At 42.9% G+C, this 20,552-nt stretch overlaps 1 protein-coding gene across 7 annotated transcripts in view; it reads right to left on the reverse strand.

Moving 5' to 3' along the window:
- Positions 1-5,348: 5,348 nt before the first annotated feature.
- kif21b (kinesin family member 21B) overlaps positions 5,349-20,552 on the reverse strand; it is a 62,092-nt gene continuing 46,888 nt past the window's right edge. For 3 of the 7 annotated variants that reach the window (XM_018758609.1, XM_018758608.1, XM_018758606.1), the window contains exons 27-34: positions 19,124-19,162; positions 15,069-15,205; positions 14,506-14,686; positions 14,167-14,331; positions 13,899-14,016; positions 13,237-13,407; positions 11,011-11,210; positions 9,477-10,435 (exon numbers count right to left, since the gene is read on the reverse strand). In XM_018758609.1, the coding sequence (XP_018614125.1) occupies positions 10,336-10,435; positions 11,011-11,210; positions 13,237-13,407; positions 13,899-14,016; positions 14,167-14,331; positions 14,506-14,686; positions 15,069-15,205; positions 19,124-19,162 (1,111 nt within the window). In that variant the 3' untranslated portion in view covers positions 9,477-10,335. The other 4 variants (XM_018758607.2, XM_018758612.2, XM_018758613.2 and 1 more) reach the window with 4 other exon arrangements.

The raw sequence follows: 20,552 nt of genomic DNA on the forward strand, positions 1-20,552 counted from the left end.
TCTCTGGGAAGCTATAAAACATCAAAATAGCCAGTAAAGATCCCATTCCTGCTTAACTAAACAGCTGAATAAAAGAGAAGAATGCCAAAAGCTTGGAACTGCCACGAATTACAGAAACTGAAAAACATAACATGGGAGATTTTTCCAGAATATAGCTGCAGCAAGAGACATTGCACCAAAAGAGAGAAGTTTCTTTGAAAATAAAAAAAATGATATCTGGTAACACAGCAGATGAGGAAAGTCATGGAGAGGCTCCCACAACCTGCTATGTTTGTAGCACTTGAGGCATTAAATTTGCCTTTGCCCCCTACGTTCATTATATCTTGCATGGGAACAGTACAAAGTTCAACTCAGCAAGGAGGCAGTACAATAATAAAATGTTCACAGAAAGCTTTAGAGCCATAAGGTAGTAGGCAGTAGTGTAGGGGGGTCCCCGTTACTGCATATTGTGTGTTTTGTGTGTACTGGCATCGGTAGCAGTTACCTCCAGATCCTGGTTCTCCAGGGAGATGGGGTGGAGGCCATCAAGACGACAGAGATTATAGCCCCCTAAGCCCTGTCAAGAGAGGGCTACCTCTGTTAAACGGCTTTGGAAATCATTTTCCACAAAGGGCCTGCCTGTGAAAGGAGATGGACTTCCTTCTTTTCATAAGTCACAGCTCTGGAGGCCAATGGGGGGGGGTTGGTGAACAAGTGGGAGGGCCAGCAGGAACACTAACTAGTGAAGTACAAACAACTAAAATGAGCATTCAGCAATCTGAGACAGTGGAGGAGAAGATGCAAGACAGAGAAGTTCTTAATGAAGCCTTCTTCATCCCATAACCTCCTACCCTGGCAGGGGAGAACTCCGAGGTCCCCACTGCAACCCCTATACTCCTCCTTCACCCACACCAGTGATCAGTTTGTGGCACACTGTGGGGGTGGATGGAAGGGGCAAATAGCAGTAAATTACTTACACTGAGCAAGGGATTAATAACCACAGTTAACTTGGACACTTGTTTTCAGCTGTGCACTGGTCCAGTCTGCCACACTTTATTAGCGCAGGACTTAATTATTGTCTTGAGTGTTCATATTCTACACGTCTGTGTACCAGAAGGCCTCAACTCAAACTGCGGTAGTGAGGGGGAAAACACAATACAATACAGAAACCTCATTCTGCTGCCATCTGAAAAGTAAGGCAGCAGAAAATGCTATAGTGACTCATCCTTATATTAAGCTTTAAAAAGATTATGGTATAAACATGTTTTCCCCCACCACAAACAACCCCACTGTTTCTATTAGTACAGCACAGAAACTTGTTTAAGTTTGCAATAGTTTTGAGTTTCCCGATAAAGAGGTGTAACAGCATAATATTTGAGCAGAAAAAGACATATTCTGCCTCAGCAGACAGATGAGGAATCTCACTCTGTGAACGGCCCAACAGGTGAAAATGAAACTTGCAGAGCAAAGGGCATCATACTTTGTACTTTGCTAAGGCTTTCCTTCCATCATGGGTAATGTTTTACCAGAATGATAAAAGATTGAGGTTGCACGCTTGGATCTGTTCTCAGATCTCCTCTTGCCACCACAAAGGAGACCCTGCTGTGAGGATCCAGCAAGATGGCAGAGCTGGTATTGTACCCAGCTGTGGCGCTGGTGTATTACTTCGGAGTAATGCGGGCAAGCTGCAAAGATTACGTGGAGCTGAACGACAGCGCCTCGGCCAATGTCTTCTGCCTGTTTGTCATCGCCCAGCCACTCTGTCTTGTGCTGGGAGGCTACACTGGTATGACTGCCTACCTACTTACTGCCCTCATCTCTTACAACTTCCTGCCCTGGAAAGAAGAACAGGTGTCTGGGAATGGGTGTCCAGGGTCTCCGAAGAAAGAAGAAGTAAATAAAAAGAACAAATGAATCAACAACTGGTAAACACGTAAACCTTCCTCAAGAATGATTAATTTCTCTGGCACGAAATTCTGCGGCAACACAGATTTGACGTGATTTGTTTTTCTTCTGAAGCTAACAAAGAACTGTGAAATTTAAAGCACCTGTGTAACTTTGAACTGAGACATTTATCTGATGGAGAAGCACTCTCTTTTCTGTTGGACATCTTCCAGGTGAAGGCAAAAAAGGACTAGTTACCATCCTCCTCAGGTCTCCCCCAGACACCACCCGAGCAGTTCTCTCCTATTTTGTTTACTGTGTCATTTGATTGTTCTTACAGGATTCATAAGACAAAATAAAAATTAATCCAATAATTTTTAAAATTTAACATTAAAAAGGAAATTATTTCCAGGCCTAGTGTTTGTAAGATCTTGTCAGTAAAATTTACATCTTGCTAATTGAGAAGAATGAGTGTTCATTCATAGATGTATACATAATTAAAGGAGAATCCATGCACCAATAAAACACAGTAATGGACTCAATTTTGTTAATGAGCCCTTGACAAAGAATCAGCTTCTCGTCCAAACTATCTGTGCATTATTTCCCCAGTGCTTCCATTTGGAGCTGGTAGTAAAAACATTTCTAAAATAATTGCTAATTTTAGACAAACATGAGAACGCATTACAGGCATTAAGAGAACAGCTTCTGCTTTCTGTTAGCTTTCATCAGCGTTAGACTGTACAGCCTTCAGTTTACCTCATCCAGACTGGTGGAGATCAAAGCTAGGACTGAGGAGGAGTGCACGAGGGAAGGTGATTGCTGTGTGGTTGCTCTGATAAGAAACTACATTTTGCCGGACCCACCCAGACAGTCTGTAGGTTTTTTTATTGTGATCCTTGTGGAGGGTATTAGTAGGTAAGCTTCAGAAGGAATGGGCTGTGATACTACTGGCTTCCATTCCTGTCAATAGCACCACCTTCAAAGAGCACATGGATCTGTCAATGGGACCGTGATAAAGTAATTTGACACCAACAGCATCTTGGACAGGCCTGAATCAGACCAATGGAAGGAGTCAATTTTCAGGGGCTTACCATCTCTCCTCCCCACTCACAGTGAAACACCTCATTAAAAAGTAGGGGTTACTTTGCATAAGCTTTCACCTGAAAGCAACCAGTTTTATTAATGGAACATAGTATTTCATGGTACAAATGCCAATAGAGGAGATGTGCTGTCAAAAGAAAAACACCCAAGAATGGTGAGTAAGGTGTATGGTAACAGCTTGGGAACAGGCCAGGGGACCGCCCCTCTTGAGCGGTGGAGTTTCTGGGTTTTCCCTTTTAATTATTAATGGTTTTAAGCCTTGAGGTATGTCTTTTAGTGTTTTCAAGGTCATGTCATGCAGTCTTCAGATGACTGGGTTTTATTGATTTTATTGTTAAATTTTAGATTTAATTATTGGCATGACAGTTTTAAGGATTTATTTATTGAATAAAAATTTTAATTGTTGCAAATGATGAATGGAGAAATTTTTACCTGTCAAGTTGGACAGTGTTTGGAACCAGACACCTTTGGTGTGCTGGTAATCCGTTCTGATCGTAGAAAAAAAATTCCATGGTACAAATATCTAAGGTAAGAATCACTAAGTAAATATACAGAATCTTCTTGCATTTACAACCCTGGAAGTCTGGGTGACATGAGGTTTGTATCGTGACCTAGGCAGTAACACTATCACCCAAATTCATTAAAGGGATTAATAGTTTTTCAGATTCACCTGTTGTATCAGTGTAAGGGTGTTAAAACCGGCAGCATCTCCCAGATGAGTGAAAGTTCAGAAGGGTCAGTTAAATCAGTTGGTCTCCCCCACAACCTTTGAGCGTGTATCACTTATCTCTCAATGAGGGGATAGTGAGACTATTAAAAGATCTGGGAATGAAACATGGACTTATGAGTTTTAGTGCAGTTTTACACCCAGCCCTATGATATTGGCTTCTGTGCCTCTTAAACAATCAATAAAAACACTTTCCAATGTAACCAGATTCCATTCCTCATTTGACAGAGGAGGGTAAGAGAGGAGTTTAGCACTGGCATTTAAAAGGCATTTTCTGAACAGAAAGAGGATTAGGGCAATCAATCCACATCCTGTGGCACCAGAATCATTTATTGCCATTAGCCATGCAAATATCATAGGAGTACAGCCTTTCTTGTCTGTTCTGTGATGCTGCCAGTGGACTGTGCTGCCCATTCCAGAGGGAGGCTGGCATCAAGTAACCACGGCGATAAACACCATATTCGGTGGGATCAAATAAAGCAACAAGGCTGGCATTTGTCATGAACAGTGACAAATATTGTGACAAGGCTAGCCTAATGGGAACCAGGGGCCTGAGGGACATGGCAGACAGCCTGTGATGAGAGGTTTTTTATCTGTTTCCTGCATGATCAACTCCACTCAATTCATCCATGCATGCATGTACAGCCTGAAGGGTTGCCTCAAGTAGGAAAACCCTGGATTTGGTCTTAATCTTTTTCATTAGCTACAACGGGATAACACACCAGTGTGTCAGGTTAATGTAGTGACTAGGCAGGGAACAGTGATTGGTGAATTTACACCATGTTTTATTCATTTTCCACCAAGACAAATTCCTTGTATGTATAAACATACTTGGCAATAAAGCTCATTCATTCATTCATTCATTCATTCATAACTTTTAAATAATAGTACCCAAAAAATGAAACTGAAACGACTCTTCCTTGATAAACTATTGATATTCGAGTAAAAGTTAAGAACACAGCACATAAACAGAACCTACACTTTAACTGAAATTCTCAAATTCACTTCAGTACCCTTACTTAAACACAATTACCATGAGTTCAAACTTTTACTCACAACCATTGTTCTCTCTAGCCTCACTACAGCAGACAAGGAAAAATAAGATGAAAAGCAAAATCTAAGTCCAATCTTCAGAATTGGCCATACCTGGTGCTTGTTTCCTCAAAACCAACCTGATCCCAGGTTGTAGCTGTTAGTCCTGGCAGGGAGTGGCTGTGGGCAGGCTTCCGTCAGGTGAAAAGTCTTTTTCATCCTTTTCAGAAAATAATTACTGTGTGGGTTCCTCACACAAAGGAAATTAATAAAACAGTGGGCTGGAATTATTGGCATACTGCTGCTATAATTGTTCTACTTACCTGCTGAAACTAAGAATAGAGAAACTAATCTGTTCAGAAAGATATTGTACTTATCCTGTGAAGCTTTATAAAATAGAACAAACTGTGTGCTCTTCTGGTTTCTCTGGAAAAATATAGCTGATACAGAAATCAACAATAAAAATATGCACCCCTGTTTGTCTCAGGTGCAGTACAATAACACAAATAGTGCTCCAAGAAATTTCTGACATCTTGCTCAGAATTCCCTTTCTTCACTTGCCACCGCTTCATAAAATAAACATACATTATCTTCATTGTTTCAGTTTTATTTCACACGAGGAACAACAGAATCATCATTAAATAAATCATAAGTACAATATTTACAGCCAAGTATTTTACAGTTTGGTCTCATGCACATTAAAAAAAAGAGAAAGGGGAAAAACTGTACAAAATATTTACATTCCTTGGAAAGAACATGTGCAATAAAAGGCACCCTTGACCCTGAACTATTAATCCCATGCTCAGTCCACACTCTCAACTCGATCACACTGGCGGTGGACAGAGACTGTCAGAAATGGCATTAGTCCCCCCAGCAGGTACTGAGGTGGCACAATGGTAAAATGATGCAAGATCAGTTAATGTGCATCTCCACTGGGCATTGAGGGCTTGCCCATCCAGTGTATCCACTGACAGCAAGATGAGAAACACACTAAGAAACTGCTTGCTCTCTCCTCCGCTCTGTGTGTAAAGCTGTGAGGTAGGAAACAGCCCAAATGCAGTTTTCTGCATGTGGTCTTCAATGTCCCTGTGGACCAAGTAGTCTAATGGATACACTATCCTTGCAGGGTCAAACAAATACTCTACCTTTCTTATGAACACCTCTTAAAAGTTCAGCATTTACAAGGTGCCATCATCATTATTCCTGTTAAATACAGTGCATTTAAAAGCTTCAACACTAGGATTTGAGGCATGAATGGGCCAGCACCTTGTGAAACAGGGCCTCATGGCTTTTTTTCAAGTGTGTCAAAAATGTCTGCTGTCTGACAGAGTGGAGTTGGACTAGCAAGTATTCCCCTGGTATTGCAAAGAAAATAGGTTGGGAAGTAGATGGGAAAACCAGGTAAGATGGCAGAATAACCTGCCTCTTGTGCTCTGAAAGTAGGTGCACAATACATGGGCCAAAGATAGGGGAGCACAGATCAGCCTCCTGGTCATTTAGTCAAACAATGGCTTTAAGGATGATGACTCAAAAGGCTGCAGCCAATGCAAAGAGGCAGCAGAAAAAGGCTTTCAGGTGTATTGATGACTGTCAGCAAGTTGGCCTTGGAAAGCATCACTGCAGCATCACCTACACTGAACAATCAAGTCCCCTTTGAGTGTATTAATTCAGTCCGACTCTTCCCCCCATCCAGGTATCACTAACCAATGTTTCTCCACTTCTGACCACAGCAGACATGACTGGAACATACATGCCTCCATAAACAAGTCTACAAAAGACGCACACAGAATCAGTCTATACTTAGCATACATTAAGCAGGTGTAAGTTAAAGCTACTACAGCAAGAGCAAGTTAAAGCTACTACAAAGCTTTCTTTACAGTATTGAAGAAGACATGGTGAGAATATAAAAGATAACACAAAACAAGTTCAAGTGTAGCTACATTTATGAAGCACCTAAAGACATTGATTGGCACAGCTATAAAAGTAGGCATTTAGGTTACTGAAAACTGAATCGTACAACTCCCACTGCCTAGTGGTGCCCCTCTGCCAGTACACAGTAAGAAGGGCAGCATAAGGAGGGTATCAGCAGCATAGCAGGTCCTAGATCTCAATCCTGAAGGAGCCTTGCTAGAGTGAGATCATCCGCCACGTGCTCCGGAAAACAGTCTCAAAAAGTTAGCACCAGTGGCATTTTGTTTCACTTGAACTGTGAGAGACAGCAACAGTTAGAGCCCCCCAAAAAGGATACTGCCAGACAAGATGCTGGTAAATGAAGGTTGAAATCTGCTTTCCTATGCTGCAAGGGGGAGGTGAGGGGGCAGGAGCTTTCAGCAAGAATTTTTGGCAACTGCAGTATCTTTCATATTACCTCCAACCATGAAAAAGCCACATTTCAGCTTTATTCCTTACCTTGTTCTTAATCCACAAAAACTATTGAAAATTCATACTGAGATGCTGGATCAGCACAAGCAAGGCGACTTGGTTAAAATGACCAGATCAATTGCTTTGATAAACTAAAAAGAACTTTTGATATGTTGTTTATTAGATCTAAACAGGACAAATAATTACCTACAATCATAAAGACCAAAAAGGTGCATTGCACGCAGACAGTGCTTAAAAAACAAGAGGAATAGCCAGAGATTAGCACCGTTACCTTTGAATCTGTCTTTTCTTAAAAACAGTAGTCTTTTCAGAGTCACCTGGAGAATAAAGCACCAACACAGAAAATGATCAGGACTGGGAGATGGTCTGAAATATACACGGCTCAGCTTCTCTATACACTTCAGCACATTTTTGTTAAATATACTGGCTGAAGTGATATTTGTAATACAAAATAAATTATTCACAGAAGTCCCAGTGGGATAGAGGCAGAGCCTTTCTTAGTAATCTAAAAGAGCTCCTGTCCTCTAAAAATGACTTTCACAGATTACTAGTGTCGCCAGATTTCTCCAAGATAGTAAACTACTGGAATACACTTTGATTATGGTGATGAATATGTTTCATTAAAAAGAAAATCTGTCTGAGGGTTGAGGGAAACTGGGCTCTACTGAGAAAACGGACAAACTGAATACATGAGGTTCCACTGCTTAAAGTCAGTAGTTCTCCTAGATCTACTGGGACACTTAAAAATATCAGATTAACAAGATCTTAATAAACAACTAGGATTAAAGATATTAAAGGGCTACACTGGTTGAAATATTCTACTTAATTGTACTTTATTGTTATAGGACATTTTTTGTATGGAGCGTATTTTTTCACACTAATCATAAAATTTCTATCCAAGTCTGTAGCTGTAAAATATATCGAGAGATTCCTATAGAGATGCGCGCAAGACTTCAGATTATATAGTAACCACAGCTGGAGATGATGATTTCAGGCTTTGAGCTACAGGCATATTAAGATCATGTTCTTCAAAAAGGACTTTATAAACCAATGTCTCATTTCTGCTCATGTAAGCAGTTCAGCTTCTCTGAAGACACAGTCAATGTTATAATCTCTCCTTGAGTCTGTTACTGGTCCTGGGGTTTCAAAAAGCAAGCTCAGCTATCAGGGACAGTGGAGAAAAAGGCAGCAAAGTTCCCGACAAGTCAGCCACGTGATTAAGAGCCTGGGAGGCAGGAAAGACAAAAGTGCTTTAAGAAAGCAGTTGATTCTTTGACAGGTACCTTCATCAACTACTTGAGGTAGGAAACTTAAAATTCACAAAAAATGAAACAGGTAAAATGCATTAAAAGGAGATGTTAGTCAACTTATTTTGTGATCTGTCTGGTGAACAAAGTCATTTGTTCTTGCATGTACTCAGCAGCTGTACACAGAGCAAAACAGTACAGAATGACCCAATCAAGATCTGAGTTTAGACCTAAAAATGTCTTGAACACATCAAGACACCACAGCATACTTCAGCATTTTTACATTCCATTTGAATGCAGTAATTCAGTTAGCCACTTCTGCAGCATTACAAAAGAACAGCCTTTCCTCCTTTATAATTTTTTCCTTGCTCCTCACCAATAGTTTATCAGTGTAAACCATCAACATTAATTTTTCTTTAGAAGTTAGAGGGTAGGCAGGCAGTCAAAGATGAAGTGCAGGAGAGTATTCACGTTTTTCCTCATCCAAGTTAGACAGGTGTTCCACAAGAGCCAGTTTTGGGACCATCGGTTTTTTCATATTAAACAAATAAATTACTACATAGAGTGGCATAGAAGCTATATATACAAATGTCTTATGCAAATAAAATGTTTAGAAGGTTACTTCCTTAAAATGTCCTGCTTTGTCAGGTACATGGTCAGCCAAAATCCACAAATAAAATATTGTACGTTGTGGCAGCAGGATGGAATTATTTTTGTGAACTTTGTCTTGAAAAACAATTTCTTTAAAATATATTGCCTGACCATTTGGAACAAAGCAGCAAATGTGTACATACTCTGAGTCTCTTTTACAGCAGGGATTTTAAAAATTGTAATAATTAAGCAGTACAGCAAACCATAGGTTGTCAGCAGCACTGAAAATTCACACTTGCAGAATTTTCTGACATTTGTCTGCCTCCATCATCCTGGGAGCTGCTACTTTCTCTTCAGAAACGAGATCTCCCAGCAAGGTGCTTCACACAATAGTATTGATTTGAGAGGCCCTCCAAGCCAGAAAGAAAAAATAATAATGTTCAACATCGACAAGCCCACCAATCAAAATGTCATCTCTTCTTCCCCACCTTTGTTAGCCAAATCTTCACAGACATGTCACTGCAGAGGGAGAGAGAAGGAAGGAGGGAGAGATTAAAAAAACACAAAAGAGTGTGAAAGGAGAGAGAATGGATAGGGAGAATTACTCAGCTGTCTGCATCTTCAAACATTTCACTGGAGCTTCCACATCCTGAGAGGGAGGCAGACATCAAAATATGCTTCTGATACACAAAATGATGACATGGCCCTGGCTCTGGCCTGTTCCCCAATTAGAGAGTACATGAAGTTCAGATACAGAATAGATATCAAAAACAATCTGAAAACATCCATTTAAATCATTACATTAAGATTCATGATCCCCCTTTCTGAACACGCACAAAGTCAGGCAGTCTCCAAAATAAAACTAAAAAGTGGTGTTTCATTAGAACAGCGAGGAAAACCAAGTTCACTCTGCACTCCTCAGGAGCAGATATTTCCAGCCACGAATTTAATCTTAACCCTGTACCACAGTGAGTTTACATGGTGCTAACAATTGCAGATAATCACATTACATCTGGAGACAATATGATTGTAACTGTAGCACAGGGTAATGTAATTCACAGCGTGCACATGACAGTCCATTGAAGCTGCCTGATAAAGCCCAGCAGGTTGCAATTAAAAGGATTTATATTGCTAGGGATTTAGAGCCAATTACAAGTTGGAATGATTTTTTTGCTAGTTGTAAGAATTCCATAGCTGCAAAATTAAAATGGTACTAACAAGTCCCAGTGTTCAGCAGCAGTGATCTTGACTGGGACAACCAAGTGCTAGCCTGTGATAGTTAGGAGAAAGTATAGAGTGAGAGAAGAGAGATAGAATGTGAGAGTAAAGGGGAGGGGAGATAGAGGAAGACCATACCAGAGGGCAATCAGGGTAGTTAGTGTTAGTGGAGGCTCATGGGAGGCTGGTGGCCCGGCCCTTGATGGCCAGTACACGGCGCGGCAGGCAAGGGGTGAGCCCCGGTACGTAGCTCCATAGCTTCACCCGGCAGTCGCTGCCATGAAGGGGTGGGGGTAGGCACAAAAAGGGTGGAACAGGAGGATGAGGAAGAGGCAGGAGAGACAAAGACATGAGAAAGAAGAAAGAAGAGTTTGAAGCCAAGAAACGTATTGTTAGAAAAGAACTTGCACGGGTGAAAAGTAATTTGCTACACATACGCTTAACATAAAACATCTGTGCAATGCCAGTGTTAGTGAGGCAGTGACATACATTGCAATGTCACACATGCAGGAGGACTGAAGAGATAAAAAGCATCAAGTCAGCTATGTCATGCACTGGAAGACCCTGAAATGGTCTGATGCAATACTAACGAGCCTTTCATAGTATACATTTCTTTTGCAATTGCTTTATCGCAAGCTGATTGCGACAGATTTCATGGATTGGCTGAAGGTAGCCAAGAACCCCCCAGCTCCCAAAACAAGCATCATATGCATTTTCCATGCTGATGTTTAACTACAGGACCCAAGCAATATGTCACATTACAAAAGGCAGAACATCTGAAGTACAATTCAGCTGCAAACCACACCAAACAACATTCTTTTCTCTTACACTACCTTCATGCAGGCTTACCTTGAGGCTGTGAAGATGTGTTTGGAGTTGGTGCAGATGGCATTGATAGGGCTGTCGTGGCCCTTGATCTCCCCAAGAGGAGTAAAGTTGTCTACATTCCAGACCTTGAGCATGCCCCCCCTGCAGGCGCTAAGCAGCATGGGCCGTCCTGGGACATAGGCTAGGGCGCATACCCAGTCCTTATGAGCATTGGGGATTTGCTGGAGAGACATGGAAGAAAGCATATTACTCTATCTTCCATGACCTCAAGGGCACAGGAGCTTGGTCACAAAGACAAGGGCCACCACAAACCAAGAGACCATTAGTGAATGACCAGTGAGGAGATAACATGGAACATGAGTTATCTATCGTTGCAGGGAGCAATGACAGGAGGTGAAAAGGAGCGGAGCTCAATCAGCATGCCTGGAGATCCTGTACAAGTCACCTGGGAAATAAACCAGCCCCCTCATAAAACACTGCCAAGCAACCATATAGCATGCTAAAGCGTGGTAGCAGCTATGAAAACCAGGCTTTGAGTACACTCTTGACAACTGATGCATCGTTCAAATTGCACTGACAATTGTCAGCATCCATTGCACCACTAATGTTCACTTGAAGTAGCTCTTCTTTTCAAAACAGGTCATGTGCTATGAACCCAATCATTCACTCAAATGACTTTGTATATCATCTCTGAACTTGTGTTCAGCACTCTAGCTCCAGCACTAAGATTGCCAGTAATAGCCAGTAATGTTAGAAACTTCATGACTGTATGAGACCACTGTCTAATCTATCACCGCCCTCTATTGTGAAGTTAAAACTCAGCCTTCACAGCAAAAGCATGTCAGCTGTCAGACAATTATCATTTATTTACTTACTTCCATTAACCTGCAGGGTGATCCATAAAATCTCCGGATACATTAAAGGTGCACCTCACAGGTCATTTTCTACTTGGTAATTATATTCAGAGATAGGTTCAGCACAAGTCACTGCCAAGTCACCAGTCACCACAGAGATACCAAGTACTCAAATTGCTGCCTGTAGTCACAATGTTTCAGTTCTGAATTCTACTGTTATTTTAATTCATTTGACTTCACAACCAGAAAGATGCAGGTGAAGTACTCCACAAAAATAGAGTTCTAGAGGTGCAGAGCTTCTGACTTTGGACCTGACGATTGCACATTTGAACCTTCCCTCTAACCATAGTACCTTTGAGTGAGGTACTTACTCTAACTTGCTCCAGTAAAAGTAGCCAGCTGTAAAAATGGGTAAATAATTCTAGATAGCTTAAAATTGTAAATTGCTTTGGAGGAAAGCAGTGCACTTATTGATGAATATACAGCAATACCATCAGCGAACTATCAGAGAACTGTAAAACAACAATTTATTAACTTTTTACAGTGTCACTCAAACACATCTTCCTTAAGGGTGATTTCATCCCTTCTAACCCATTTTTCTGAAAGCTTTACCCTTTACCCCACTGGAAGCAGCAGGTCAAGCCTCTCAGGTACAAATCATGACCTTTCCCCTGACTTTGACCCCATCTGCATGCTCCCACTTATGTTAAAGAATCACCGCTGAGCTGTCGATATAGTCCTGGGCCATTTCAACAAGGCGGAAAATTAAGACAGAGAAGGTACCAACGACGCAAAGCTGCCAAAAGTGGCCGATTACCACACAAAGATCACCATACTCCTCCCCTGCACCATCCAAAAGCTATGCAATGGAAATCAAACTATCTACAGCTTCTACATCTAAGTGCTTGCGGCAGAGAGAAAGCCAAGCCTTCTCTTGCTATGTCCACTCTCGTTCCTGTTCCAGCACAGTGAGTGGTACATGGAATCAATCTGAAGGGTACCTTCTTGCAGACTAGCAAGACAAAGAATGTCTGAATCAGGCAACAGAGAGGAACACACAAATACACAAGCATGGAAGCCAACCTTCGTACACATTTCAATTATTGTTGGCTCCCCATTGTATCTCGAACACTACTATTGAGGGCAGGAAGAAGTTGTGTTCAGCATCCTTGTGTCTGAAAGATTCAGACTGCAATATTCTGTATCATTAAAGGACCGCAGCTGACTTTGCAAATAACTGGATTAAGATGGAATAAGGATTGTATAATGAAGCAGACAGAATTGTAGATGAAGAAGATCAGCACAGGACAGTGTGGTTCTCAACAAACCCAGCCACTGTGCTGACAGTATGCAAGTCCTGGAGAAGATAAACTAATGGAGATGAATCACAAACCTGGATCAGTTCCTGCTGTTCAAGGTCCCATTTCTTGATCCCATTGTCCCGGGAGCCACTGAACAGCACCTCCCCCTGGGTGGCCAAGCACTCGATCCCATCGTAGTGCGGGGGCTCAAAGTTGTGCGCTGGGCCAATGTTTCCCAGCATGCCCTCAGCCACATCGAAGACCTACAAATATTCAATATTTCCCACAAGGAAATTAACCAGAAAACACAGTAGCAACACTATATCAAACAAGCGAGGACAGCTCATCTTGGGAAACTCTACTCATTTACATTACATTTATTTATTTAGCAGACACTTTTCACCAAAGCAACTTCCAGTAAACTCTATGTAGTGTTATCAGCCCACAAACCTTATTCACCAAGGTGATTTAGACTGCTATATACACTACTTACAACAGGTCACTTATCCATACATCACTGAAGTACCATCTCTCTGTGTCACTCACACACTATGGGGTACCTGAACAAGATGTCTTTGGGAGGAAACCAGAGCACTCTTAGTAAACCCACACAGACATAGGGAAAAGGTGCAAATTCCACACAGACTGAGCAGGGATTGAACCCACGTCCTCTCACACCACCCAGGCGCTATGAGACAGCAGCACTACTTGCTGTGCCACCATGCCACTTATTGGACTTAGTACAGATACCCACCTTGACGTAGTGGTCCTTTGACCCTGTGATGACACGGTCCTTGCCACCTACTGACTGGGCCACTGTCAGGCACATCACAGACCCAATATGTCCTGTCAGTTTCCCAGCAGCTTGCATCCTGGTGGCAAAAGGAAACAAGAAAAGTGGCATTACGTGCTAAGCAAAGCAGCCTGGGCAGTGTGCTCCCAATCAGTCTACAACACTAACACCAACAAAGTCAACAACAAGCCATGCTGAGGAGAAGAACAAGCCAAAGGCCTCTCCTTACCTATTCAAGTCCCATGTCCTGACGGTGTTGCCAGCAGCTGCATATAACACAGAGCCAGCTGGGTTTAGGGCGATCTGGTTGATTTGGTACTCCCCCTGTGCTGTGGTGATAGTGCGGGTGGTAGTACCAGCACAGACATCTCCAGAGACCACTTGACCTGAGGACCTGGGGCCACAAAGACAAAGATACCTTTAATCAGATTTAAAGAAGAAGCACAAAAACCTGGACTTTCTGCAAAAAAGTGTGCTGTATATTTAAGTGTAAGGACAAAGCCCTGCAAGCTATGCAGATCGCTGGAGAAAGGTTGAGAGGATGTTATTTGTTGAGAAACTAACTCACGTGAGGGTGCGCACGCATTTGGTAGAGTCACGGATGTCCCACACTTTGATGTAGGAGGTGGAGACGGTGAACACCAGGCAGGAGTTGCTGCAATACTTGACAGACACCACGTTGTTGGGGTGGCCCTTCAGCGTGACAATCTCCTGCCCAGTCACCAAGTTCCATATCTTGCAGGTACGGTCTGTGAAGACAGAACATATCAGACATCATTTGCAGAAATAACTGGCAAAATAATAGGCCTCTGAGCTAAAATGATCTGCTGTTGCCATGGCATTAAAACATTACCAAGTGTACATACGTATGTTGATACCCATAAACCTTGAACCTAGGCAGTTGAAATCCAACAAGGTGTAGGAAAGAAGTCTGATTGGACCCTGTCAATAAACAGAGAGCTAGATCTATACTCTCTGTGTATGGAAAACCAGGGCCTCGGTGTCAATATGTGAGGAATGGCTGGAGTAGTATTCAGTTATGAAAAGTTATCACAGGGCCCGTTGTTTATTTACAGATGAGATTTATCAAGGGGTCAAGAGAGATCCTCCATCCTGCACCTGGTACCATACCTTTGGATCCAGTGAAAAGCAGCTCGTCTGTGGCATCCAGACACAGAACCGGTTTGGAGTGCCCCTCAGCCACGGAAACACATTGAAGGGGGGCGGTCCTTCCCCCTTTGACACCCCCCACAGGGCTGATCACACCCCTGCCAGAAACACACATAGTCATTAACTACCTCCACCTGAAGAGAGTGGCACCTTCACAGTGGATCCAATCAAATGTAAAGAATGCTATTGAATGGGATTGTAGCACCTCATGGAATAGCTATTCCATGTTTAATCAAAGGCTAAACCATTTAAAAAGGCCTTGGTGTCAGTGATTTGCAGGACTGATATGAGTACAACGTTAATAACGACAAACAATGCTACTCATGTTGCTCCAGTCATGTCCTTGTTATTACCCACCAAAGAGACTTGTGTACTACTATTTTCTGTAAGTGGTGGTCCACTAAGTGTTCTTATAAGCAAATTACTGAAGTAGCAAATGAGCTCTGTACAATCTGCTCCAAGCTCTTTCATCTGATTTGGTGTCAGTTGAACATGGTGGAGGCAGCCAAACATCTGCACAAGGTCACATGTGATGGGCTGGTAAAGTGTCTACTTGACTCATAAACATCAGCATTGCAACACCCTCTTTATCTGAAGTGGTTTCTGCTCTTTGATTAAATTAAATAAAGGACTTTGTAACTGCACTGCACCTGCAAAATTGTGCTAATTTATACTACTAAATGCTGGCGAACTCAGGCACCTGTGTGAAGTTCCAGCACGTATCTAAAAGAAGCCTAACAATCCCTGTACTGGCAGCTGTGCTGCATGTACTCAATGTACCGTAGTGAATTGTTATGAATTATTACTGAAAAACAGATGAACAAAACATCATTCTGGAAACAAAAATGATTGAGAAACGTGAAACTTAAAAGAAAATGCCCAACTTTCATCACTAGAAAGAAGAGAGAGAAGAGAGGGCTTGTCAGTCTTTCTCACTGTGTATGTGTGTGCCCCACTTTTGAAAACACTATGACAAATAAAGAAAGCACTGAGAGCCCTGAACTTCTTGGTGCCAAACTCCCTGGTTAAAGAAAAACTGTGCAAATTCCGCCTCCAAGGGACAGGTGTCCCGTCAGGATCTCCCCAGCTAAACTGTCATCACTTCCAGCATCAGCTGCACTGCATCTCCCTCCATCACTTTCCTCACAGTGGGACTCAAAGCTATAGAAATGTCACATTTTGTCCCCACAACGCTACAAGCGTGTGTCTGACGCTCTCTTTCAGGACACTGCACACGGTACAGTCTGACAAACCGCAGCACACCCTTTTATCACGCTGCTCTCTCACTGTACGAAATGCACCAGATGTCGCATAATCTGTGTCACCGCAGTGTACCGTGGCGCAAGATGAGTGTGCAAACCCGGGGCCAGGGACTACACATCCCAGCATTAATGAAACACTAAAAGCTGAGACAGCATGAGCAATCTCACAGCCTCCAGCTTTAAATCTCTTATCTATATCTCTCTAAGGATTCAGACTGCAGAATGTTTCAGGAATTTGTTCACAAAGGGATGTACCACAGCTACACAGTGCCCCCACTAGGTGGACAACATAATGCATTTGAGGACAGCCATCAGGTGCCTTCTGAAACCAACCTGCATTCTAACAGGTAAAGTTACAACACTATTGCACTTTTATTTAGCTCTAGCCTGTTTTTAGCCATAATTTCGCTACCTTCCAAACCCACCTCCACTCTACTCGTCCCAGCATATCTTTTCTAAGGCCACCAATTACCCCCACGACTTTAAAATTCTTCTCACCACCTGGTAAGAAAACAACTCCTTTTATTCTCCCTACCTCCGAAATAACAAGGTGATCCCGCTGAGTCTAATCCTACAGCACTGCAAGGGAGCTGGCAGAGCAAAACGGAGGTGGAACCAGGGGGAAAATTGGTCTCAGTGGGCCAAAGAGAGAGCCAAAGAGGGTCTGATAGGGTTGTCACAGTGACAGCAGATCTGTGTGACCAGCAGAAACATTGGAGCAGAGCATAGTGAGAGGTGCCTGATTACTGGGACTCTGGGTAAGTCGCGCTGTTTCAAAACGGAGAGGTTGTGCACGAGCCGCAACGACGCTGACAGAGAGCATAGCATGTCGGTTGGCACCACGTGTCAACTGAGGTGTGCCAGTGGTGTGCTCAAAGACAGAGCAGCATGGAAAGGCTGAGATGCTATCGCAGCCTAAAGCTGGCTCATAAGATCCAAGCAGGCACTCATTTTCCTGATGTCAGAAGTTGCGTTGCTCATGCGGGGGCACTCATTCCCATCTTGTTTCATTAAGAGCTTGATGAGCTATTCAATAAGAAGAAACGTCCTGAGCTGACTGATACAGAATTGCAGCCGATGTCCTGAGGCCAATCCCTGCAAAAGCCAAATGAGACCAGGAGTGTGTTGAAAATTACTAAGGAGATCTGGTGCTCCACCCTTCTTTGGACAGAATGTTGTGCCTTCAAATGTATAAAGCAGGTTAAGCATACGTATGTAGGAACCCCCTGTTCTGATCCCCAAAAGCAAAACCATTACCCAGAACCCCACAGAGCCCTCAAAAAAGCCCACTTACCAACAGATGGACCTGTAAGTGCACACTAGGAAACAGAGCATGAGCATCTGGTCACGACCATCCTACTGCCAACCTCATTCATACCACCAGCCTGGTGGCATACAGCATCAAATCAAATGGCCAAAGCACCCCCCCCACCACCACCACCACCACATTCCCAAATCAAAATCACCCAGAGACAGAAGCAGCATGCATTTTGGCCAGTCCCAAAACACAGAAAGAAAAAATAAAAGTCACACAGACATGTGGTATATAATGATGGGTGCAACACAACAAAGCAGAACCCTGAACCCCAACTCAAAACACAGAGATCAAAAAAAAACCGATCCTCATGCAGCATTTTGATCAATCAAGCATAAATCTATAGAACCTCCCCAGCCAGTCTAAAGCAGAGCAATTGGATTCTACCTACACCCCTAAAATCGAAAACCAATTTGAAGGTAACCACACATCTTATGGTTAGCAGAAAATGGTGTGGGGGTAGTGAGGTGGCTGTGGTAGATCTGTGTACCAAACAGAAAGGGCGGGGGGGGTACTGTCTGAATGAACCTCCTTAAAGCTGCTCAACACAGCAGGAAGGAATAGGCAGCTGGGAGGATAAGCCAGGCTGAGGTGGGCTGGGGTAGTCTTTGAGGGGGTGCCAACCATCTTAAATGGCTTCAGCTGCCGTGGCATACATCAGCGTCTGTCACGCCCAGTCAGTTCCACCAGAGACAGAAAACGGAGGCAACTTGGGTAATGGACGCCTCAGCAGAGTGTAGCCATGACTCCATCTGACTATGACTGGGGAATCATTACCAGGTAATGTCATCATTTGGAATCCGTGCACAAAAGAGGCGTGCAAAAGACATAATAGCTGTGTCAGGGTAATTGGGCCCATGAGTGGTGTTTGGTAAGAGCTCAGGGCTTCGATTAGATTATCAAACATTAATCCACAGTATGCTGAGTAAAGCCTCCATGCTAAAATTTAAGACAGATAATATTCCTAAAACACAAACTGTGCACCTTATGAGTTTAATAATTATGATCTAATTGTAAATTAAAACCAGTTTCAATGCAAGACAGCTGTACCTCCAAATGCAGCGTAGGCAGAATGGAATTTAAGTCACCCTGAAAGCAAACTGACATCATAACTAAGACCCCCTGCATGGGTAGTATATGATTATCTTTCTGTGAAATCATCAGTTTCAGACTACACCCTCAGCAGATGTCGTCTTTCAGGGGCCCTACATTTTGATTTTGGCAGCACTCTACTACGTCCAGTCAAACGGCTTCCAAGGAAAGGTTCATGCAGATGGGAGGGAAGGATCACAAGACATGGATAAAAAAATAAAGATGGGTTGGGGGATCAATCAGGTTAGGCATGCACACGACAAAGCCCACCCACAAAGGAGGTGGAGCTCAACGCTGACAAGTCAGGCCATGGTGAGAGAATGACAGAGACAGACAGAGATCTCTACCTGAGCACCTCCGAGAGAGAGGAGTCGCTGTCATCCGACCTAAGGACAGAACAGCAGCAGGGTTAGGGGCAGAAGGGAACAGGGGAGGGACAGCAGAGTCAAAGAGAGGGAAGGGCAAGGTCAGGAGAAGGAACTCTTGAGTGCAGGCAGCAGACAAGAAGGGAGATCGGGTTAGCGGAAGACAGAATGCCAAGTTTAGGAGGGTAGTTAGACAGACTGGCTGTCTCAGAAGGAGCTGAACCCACTTTCGCAGGCACCTCAAGAACATTTGCCCAGATCCTCATTTTCGCTGCTTCTCTGGAAGAGAGACCCCTAAGGTCTCACTGCTCCATGGGCCGCAAAAAAAGTCACTTATAGTTTTGCTCATGTCTCACTTCACGAGTATGATTTGGAATTAACCTAAAGTAACCTGACATTTTAGCGCAAGGAAACAGCCAGTAGCAGAAGCTGAATATGTGCATTCAATAATTTTAAGCACTACCTTATTCAATATCATTCGTGAAACACAATTTATAAAAATGACATTGAAAAAATTTCCAGAACAAAGTATTTTTTAAAAACGATATTAAAGACACATTCATCTTTGCTGTGATTAATTTTGAAAGAAAAGACCACAAAACCCTTGAACATCATAAAGTTGTAAGCATTTTTGAAGAGGGGCAGCATGACCATCTTTTCTTAGCATGTACAGTTACCCTGCAACTTAACACTTGGTGAAAATATCCACCGACCCCAAATCTTTTCAAAAAGTCTGAAGAAAATGTTTTGTGGAGGAGAAAATTCAGGACTGTCATCCTCTCAGCACTGAAACCCCTACCCACTTTCCTCATACAACACCAATTATCAGGACATCGTTTTTCTGTAAATGTGCTTATCATAACCTCCCTGACTGTTAGAATGAGCCACAAAAATGGACCAGGCACCAGGAATTGGTCTTTCCATCTCCATTTTCTCTCCAGCTAAGTGTTTTGTGCCATACCTGTGGTTGGCTTCTGCACATCGTAGTTTCACAAGAGAACGGACCATAAAACCAGTGGGAACGGTGGCACAGCGAGTAGTGCTGTTGTCTCACAGCGCCTGGATGGTGCGAGGGGATCTGGGTTTGATCTCCGCTCAGTTTGTGTGGAGTTTGCATGTTCTCCCCGTGTCTGCATGGGTTTCCTCCGGCTTCTCAGGTTTCCTCCCAGAGTCCAAAGACAGGCTGTTCAGGTTCCCCCATAGTGTGTGAGTGACAAAGAGATAGTGTGTTTCACTGATGTATGTATGAGTGACCCTTTGTAAGTAGTGTATCTAGCAATGTAAGTCACCTTGGTGAATAAAGTGTGTGGGTTAATAACACTACATAGAGTTCATTGGAAGTCGCTTTGGAGAAAAGCGTCTGTTAAATAAAAAAATGTAACCCCCCCCCCACAATTCCCTGCTCCAGCAG

The sequence above is a fragment of the Scleropages formosus genome, chromosome 2, assembly GCF_900964775.1.
Source record: "Scleropages formosus chromosome 2, fSclFor1.1, whole genome shotgun sequence".
Lineage (NCBI taxonomy): Eukaryota > Metazoa > Chordata > Actinopteri > Osteoglossiformes > Osteoglossidae > Scleropages > Scleropages formosus.